At 46.6% G+C, this 8135-nt stretch overlaps 1 protein-coding gene across 1 annotated transcript in view; it reads right to left on the minus strand.

Moving 5' to 3' along the window:
* The window catches only part of LOC122931345 (retinal guanylyl cyclase 2-like), a 77209-nt gene extending 71130 nt beyond the window's left edge, over positions 1–6079 (minus strand). The window contains exons 1-2 of the mRNA XM_044285411.1: positions 5962–6079; positions 3839–4651 (exon numbers count right to left, since the gene is read on the minus strand). Of these exons, the coding sequence (XP_044141346.1) occupies positions 3839–4651; positions 5962–6079 (931 nt within the window). The remainder of the gene's footprint in view (positions 1–3838; positions 4652–5961) is intronic.
* Positions 6080–8135: the final 2056 nt, after the last annotated feature.

Raw genomic sequence — 8135 nt, forward strand, 5'->3', positions numbered from 1 at the left:
TTGGTCACCTTCTTTCCTCCACAAAAAATGTATAGAAAGTGATCAAAATACAGTAACTACAGCTCACTGTGCACAAAACAAGCCTGAACCCAGCTCAGTAGATGGAAATGTGAAAAAGTTATGGCTGTGTGAATGTGAGGATGCAAAGAAATAGTTTTTTTAAAGAATTTAAAACTTCTTAAAAACTGTATACACCTGATATCGCTATAATCGTAATGACCCGCAGAGTAAGGACATCATGTCACTTTTAGTGACCAGTGAATGCTGTAAAAACAAAACCTGAAGGATAATGGCGGGAAAGTGTTTTTTGTTTTTATTTCAATTTTACCTCACAAAGAATCTTTTATATCGTTTTTCAATACAACAAATGGTGCCATTACAATATACAATTTGTTCTGCAAAAAACAAACCATGTGGTTATGTGAATGGAAAAGTAAAAAAGTTATGGCTCATGGAATGCAGGGAGAAAAAAACAAAAAGCTGAAATGAAAATTGTCCCGTCCTTAAAGGGGCTATCCAATGTCATAAACAGCCCCCCCCCATGTGCCGGGCCCCTCACACGAAATATACTTACCCCGCACCCGGTGCCGCTCCTGGTCCCCGCACCGCCACTGCTGCTTCTCCCTGTACACGGATGAAAACATCCAGTGTTGGGGGGGAAGCAGCCAATGGCAGGCGGGGACGAGCCTCTGTAGCGTCAGCCTCGATGCCAGGGAGGTTCGTCCCCTTCTCCACCTGCCATTGGCTACTCCCCCCCAACACTGGATGTTTTCATCCGCGCACGGGGAGGAGCAGCAGTGCCGGTGCGGGGACCAGGAGCGGCACCGGGTGCGGGGTAAGTATATTTCGTGTCAGGGGCCCGGCACATGAGGGGGCTGTTTATAACATTGGATAACCCCTTTAAGGGGTTAAATGCAATTATTCACTTTTGCGCTGTTGTATTATACATTATTACAACGTTAATATTGTGTATATGCAGGATTCTATCTGGGATATGGATCTGACTTTCTGACAGCCGCCTGACATCTTCCTGACACATTTCAGTTTTTTTCCCACTGCACAGAATATTTACACATTTGCATTCTTTCATCTGCTTTTCTATATTGTTTTTAGCCCTTTTTTGATCCCACAGGGAAACACTTCTGTCAGATGTAAGAGACACGACATTTACGGTTTGGTGAAAGAAAACAAACATTTTCCTGCCAAAGGTTACGTTTCATCGCTTCGATGTTTTCACTCAAAAGTTCTCAAACGTTCAGCAAATTCCCCCAAAAAATAAAAAATCCTAAATCTATAAGGTCGGGTCTAATGATTAGGACCATATGGGAAGGTCGGATCATGTCCACTGGATACGTCCTGACTACAGGGGAATGACACTAGCCTTGTTGGTGTCACAGGACCTTTTTTATTGACCCACTGATTTACTGGGCGGATGGAGCTGATTTAATGTTCCGGCTCTTACTCTGACAGCCAGGATCGGAGAAACCTCCAATCCTGGCTGTTTAACCCTTTAGATGTCATAGTCTAAAGCAGAAGGCTCTCTCTTTGACCCTCGTTCCCCCCCCCCATAACTCAATTTGACCCTCGTCCCCCCCCCCCCCATTACTCAACTGCAAATCTCCCCCATAACACATGACCCTTCCGACAACTGTAAAATAAAAACATTATGGACCTTGGAATGTGATAATGAACTGATTATCAGGACAAGATTCCTTTCAGTTAGGGCTCATTCACCCGAACGTAAGGGCTCCCGTGCCCATGCTGCAATGCACGGGCATCGACCGTGGGGCAACCGCATGTAGATCGCAGACCCATTAACTTGAACGGGGTCCGCGATCCGTCCGTTCCGCAAAAAGACAGAACAAGTTCTATATTTTTGCAGAATTGAAGCACGGAACGGAATACCACGGAAGCACTATTGTGAAAATTAGCTGTGGCGTTCCCAAGAAAAAATACTTCTATTCTTCATGCAAATGAGAGCTTCAGTGCACTGGGGGTGTGGCCAGCACTGGAAAACTGAGGTGCACTGAAGTCCTCAACTGCATAAAGGATAAAAGTTTTTTGGGGGGAAACCCCCATAAGCGATTTTCACTAAAAAAGGTATCATTTTAAACAGCGGGATCAACCCTAACGGGCAGTGTATTTGGTTTAATAGGGTTGACCCTGATGACCAGTGTTCTTTAACTGTCTACAATGTGATCCCGACTGTCACAAGTAATTGGATGAGATGTGCATCAACATTTATGACCATTTGTTAGATTTTCCTTTTTCAGTACTTCTTAAAGGGGTATTCCCATCTCAGACATTGGGGGGGGGCATATCACTAAAACAGCGCCTTCAAAGTCCTAGAGGGTGCACCGTGCATCCGAGGCACCCTCCATTCATTCCTATGGGAGCGCCGAATATAGCCGAGGGCTGAGCTGCAATACCAAGCACAGCCACTATACAATGTACGGCGCTGTGCTTGTAAAGCTGCGAGGAGCCCACAGCGCTCACCAGATCTCCGGAGTGCGTGGTGGCTCCTTGGAAGAGCTGACTGGCGAGGGTGCCAGGACTCAGACCCCCGCCACTGGGATAATGATGACCTATCCTGAGGATAGGTCATCATTACCATTTCCTGGATAACCCCTTTATTTTGCGGTCCGCAAACCACGGATCTGCAAAATACGGATTCCGGCCGTGTGCATCCCGCACTTTCCTAATAGAACTGCCTATTCCTGTCCGCAAAACGGACAAGAATAGGACATGTTCGATAATTTGCAGAATGGTCACACGGAGGACATTCATATGGATACTTAACAACATTGCAGTTGGTAAAATCGAGGCATATAAGCCTCGCCCAGGGAACACCCTGAACCCGCCAGGAGACACTCACTTATGGGCAGGATTTTGTTAGCCTCGTCCATTTTTGGCCCAGGACAGCACCAATTTGACGGGACTGTCTCTGAAAATCAGGGATTGTCCTGGCAAATTCAGGACACTTGGCAAGTATGCGTGTGCTGTCTGCATTTTTTGATGCCCCATAGAAATGTGGGTGTGATCCACAAAAAATGCAGATCGGATGTGGACCCAGACAACTGTTGTGTTTTTTATTTTCTAAAAAGTTATTTAAAGGGGTTGTGCAGGGTTTTTATATTAATGACCTATCCTCAGGTCATCAATATCTGATTGGTGGGGGTCCGACACTTGAGACCCCCACCAATCAGCTGTTTGAGGAGGAGGCAGTGTGCCTCTGAAATCCACCATGTTTCTGACAACATCTGTTGTCAGGGAGGCACTAAAGGTTCCTCAAAACATATCATTAATAAAAAAATCACTTCTCGGACACACCCCTACCTCCAAAATGATGTCCCAACCCCGTCCCACCTGGTAAGTCAGGTGAAATATATGTTGGCAGTGAATTCTCTGCCCGGATTCGGTGGCCAGTGGCTGCCTCATTGGGAGGTATGGAAATCAGGTGGGATCTACATCTATCAGACATTTATGGCCTATCCCTGTGATGGCTAACCTCCGGCACTCCAGCTGTGGTGAAACTACGACTACCAGCATGCTCCATTCATTTCTGTGAAGTTCTGAGAACAGCCAAGCAAGTGAACATCTTGGGAGTTGTAGTTTTACCACAGCTGGAGTGCTGGAGGTTAGCCATCACAGCCCTGTGGATCATAATAGGGTTCCATGAAGACCAAAGTACAACCACAGGAGGTGAGGTCTGGCTGGTGTGGTCATAAAATAGGCATTGAAATGTAGGCCATGTTAAGGCCATGTGGAACCAGCCTGAGAAAATATCTACATGATATCTACATGATCTACATCTAAGCGCCTCTACTTTTCTTCTTACCTCGGAGATCATGTATTTCCTTTATCGCTTGCAATGTATTATTGATACCTTTCTCCCCGTTGCCCATGTTGGTCACAATACCAATGGGAAGACCATAGTTCCTCAGAGCGCCAGCCACTTTCCGAGCAGTGTCCACCCAAATATCCTCATTTGATGACACCACCCCAACATGCGCCCATCTAAAATACTTCATAAAGTGAAAGAGAACTTTGGTTGGCGTTGGCATGGTTCTGGCAAAGGTTGGAAAACTAATTTTATTATCCAGGTCATGGTTGACACAAGCCCAGGAGAATATGCCTTTGTTCCAATTTTTGCCTAAAAGTGAGGCGGAATCACAATACCCAGGGTTCTGTGGGCCTATAAATGCCGAAGAAAGTTGGTGGAAACCTGCAAAGTCCACTAAAGCTTTCGAAGTTTCACAATTTTCGTCCAGAATTCTGTAATCCAGTTTATGGGTCAATTCGAGTGATGAGTCATTGTTGATCTTGATGACTGCCAAATGGGCAGCCAATTCTGGCAAGGCTTTAGAGAAGAGTGGGTCACATTTCCAAGGGCCAACGATGCCAACGGTAAAGTTTATACTCTGCACGCCCAATGGCATCATGAGTAATCCTAATAGAAAGCACCAAGGAACCACATGAAACGGGAACGTTCTTGAAGGTCTTTGTGTTCGGAGCTGGTTGGGACCTTGGAGCCTCGATCTTTTCGACAAGAAGTCTCCAAGGCTGGAGGAAAGACAAAACATTGTCTTACAGCTTGTCACAGGGAAGCTAAGGTCCTTCACTGGCCATGAATCTACAACCAGGGTAGGTCCTGAAGAAGGAAAAGGAAACAATTATTTCATAACCAACACCAAATAGTCTTCAGTAAACACTAAACCTGGTGCTCAAAATGCTTTGGACCCATCTAATCTCAATAAGACCTCTTATGTAACTCAATTCACATGGAAGCTACTACAACCCCTTCATTTAACCCTCTTGCCACTGTTATCTGTGACTGGCAAAATCAAGATGTAGCAGAGCTGAAAATGTATTCCCCATGTGATAACAATTTTGGAGCATCTATTTTTATGACCCTATGTTGTGTCATTCCTCTGTTACTCTTACTAAAAGTGTATGAATGAATTGCTAGCAGTTTGTAATCAAGGTTCAGCTGAGTGTTACCAATTGGGGTGTGCGTCCCTGTACAGTATGACACTGGTGGCACTGATTGGGTAATGTCAGTCTGTGCAGGGACACAACCCCAAGTGGGAACGCCCATCTGAACCTTCATTGCAGACTGATGGGAATTAATTTAAAAAACATCTAGTGGGTATAATAGAGGAATGGTACCACATAGCATCCTAAAAATAGATGCTCCAGAATTGTTATTACACGTGGAATGGAAGTAGTTACTAAAACAGACAGTCAGGAGAGGAGACAGCTCTTATTTAAAGGGATTATACTGTCTGAGAGACATTGAGGCTGATGGGCGCCAGGTCTCCCTTCCGACCAGATGATTACTGGTGGGAAAAGTTTATTACTGCACGTTCCAAATGTGTCTAAGTTGAAACCATCTAATGGTTCATTTTAAGGGGGTACAGGCGCAGACAAGGGGGCACATGCAATAGAGGCATCCCATGCAGCTTCTATGGGGTCTTTGTGGAGAGGTGGCCTAGCCTGGCTGGTCCTGTCCTCCAGTCAAGAGTCTTGATCAGAATGGAGAGCGGTTATGAAGAGCATCTCTTGCCCTGGAGGACTTGTCCTGGCCTGCCTTACGCAGACGACCCATTGATATGAATGGACATAGTGTAATGCTTCATTTCTCCTGTGGTGGCGCTGCAGCAAAACATTGCCAAGTTCCCTCTCAGATAAAATCTGATCACTGGTGGTCCCAGCAGAAGGACACTTTGTGATCAACTTATGGTCAAGGGATTGTCCAAGGAGGAGAAAACCCTTTAAACTTGAACATCCACACGCCGTCTTACTGAAGCTCGATTGTATCTGTGTCTTCTGGTTTATAATAATTCTACCCTTGTAGTAACAGTAGCAGTCTCCATACACTTTGGTGAGGTTGCTGTTGTCTTTCAGCTGCCAATATCAGTAGGCTTACCTACCAACCGCCCTGGATCCGGCGGGACTGACCTGGATTTTGGTGGATGTCCCGCAGTCCCAGAACAGCTAAGGTATGTTCCGCTTTCATCTGTCTCTGCATCCATAGGACGCAGAGACAGTTGCCTGTAATGGAGAAGCAGAGAGCCATCCGCTCCGGCTTCACCAGTCATCTCAGCCGCTGCCTTCCCGCTGCCTTCCCCAATGCGGTCACACACCGCACTGCTAGGCTGTGTAGGAGGAGTGTGCCAGCCTGGGAATCAGCCCAGCAGCGCCATGTGTGACGAGTCATGCCCGCTGAGGACTGCAGGATGTGCCCGATTATCGGTGAAACCAGGTGAGTATTTTTTTTTTTTTACTTTATTAAGAACGGGGGAGGCATTAATGAAAGGGGCACAAGGTGGGCACATAACTACAGGGAAGGGGCACATCTGGACATAACTACTGTGAAGAGGACACAATATGGGCATAACTACTGTGAAGGGGCACATCTGGGCATAGCTACTGTGAAGAGGACACAATATGGGCATAACTACTGTGAAGGGGGCACAAGGTGGGCACATAACTACTGTGAAAGGGGCACAATGTGGGCTTAACTTCTGTGAAGGGGGCACAAGATGGACACATAACTACTGTGAAAGGGGCACAATGTGGGCATAACTCCTGTGATGGGGAACAATGTGGCCATAACTACTGTGAAGGGGGCACAGTGTGGGTATAACTACTGTGTGGTGGCACAAAGGGAGAATAATTACTATTTGGGGGAATTAAGGGGACTGGGCGGGATTGGGTGTGTACAGTTATGCATTGGGCGGACTTAGAGGCGTGTCTTAGTAGAAAATATTTGTTGCTGCGTGCTATGCTGCTACTGTCCCTCTTTGTGATTTTCAAAAGTTGGGAGGTATGAGCAAGGAATGCCGCAGTATAAAGCATGAGGACAAACCAGCTGCCTATGAAGACGGAACATGGATTTTGGACTATGTCAGACCCCTATAGGCAGTGCAACTAAGCTGGAGTCACGGATCACACCCGAGACTGAAGAAAATAGGGAAGAAGTAGATAAGAAGTGCCACTCCCCCCCCCCCCCCACCCCCAATAAAAAAAAATTGTAATACAACTGGTGTCCACTTTAAATTCATTACTATAAGTTCCTGATGCTCGGAGAGTTGCCGGCTGACGTGGAATGTGTTAAGGCTCCATCAAGTGAATGGATTATAATCGTCTTAATGCTCATCGCTTTGTCAGCACAAGGATGGAGGATTTACTGGAGCGCTTCACCAAATCCCTGATGTGTGCCACCGCCAGGTGTGTTAACGAGGCAGGCATGGAACGACCCTCTCACGCATCACCTGCAGAGACCATGAGCAGGACCCAACCCAGGGACAAAAAAATTTGCACACATGAATTCACAGATCAAAGGAACAACGTATACACAGATCAGCCATAACATTAAAATAGGTAAGTAGAGACCATGGACCTCCTGGTGATAGTGGCGGCGGTCAAGTGGCAGTCAGTTCTTGAGGTTGATGTGTAAGAAGCAGGATAAATGGTCAAGAGTAAGGGTCTAAGAGACTCTGACAAGGGGCGAATTGTGACAGCTAGATGGTGGGTCAGAGCATGTCTAAAATGGCCGGTCTAATGGGGGTGTTCCCAGTATGTACTGGTTAGTACCTATCAAAAGTGGTCCAAGGAAGGACAACTGGTGACAAGACTCAGTGATGTGTGTAGTGAGTGAAGGCTAGCCCGTCTGATCCGATCCCACAGAAAACTGCTGTGTATGGGCCCGTGTAGCCACAGACCGGTCAGAGGTCCCATGTTGACCCCTGTCCACCATCAGAAGTGACTAAAAGGGCATGTGAGCATCAGAACTAGACCACGGAGCAATGGAAGAAGGCGCCCTGAATCACTTTACACCGTGTGGGTAGGTGTCACATACCCAGAGGAGAGGTTGGACCAGGTCCACTATGGGAAGAAGAGAAGCTGGCGGAGGTAGTGTGATGCTACCAGATAACCGGTTTCTCTGGAGTACTCCTGTAAGGCTGTATGAGGTTCTCCCTAGCAAGTCGATGAGTGTGTTGATTCACATCCCCTACACAATCATGGACTTGAATTGGCTTGTACTGACTTGGGCCATTTCAAGGCAGAGATCCTGGGAATCCTGGTCAACTTTTGAGGACCACTGTCAACTCCTTGACCTGGAATGGGAC

This window comes from Bufo gargarizans, chromosome 3 (genome assembly GCF_014858855.1).
Source record: "Bufo gargarizans isolate SCDJY-AF-19 chromosome 3, ASM1485885v1, whole genome shotgun sequence".
NCBI classification, from domain to species: domain Eukaryota; kingdom Metazoa; phylum Chordata; class Amphibia; order Anura; family Bufonidae; genus Bufo; species Bufo gargarizans.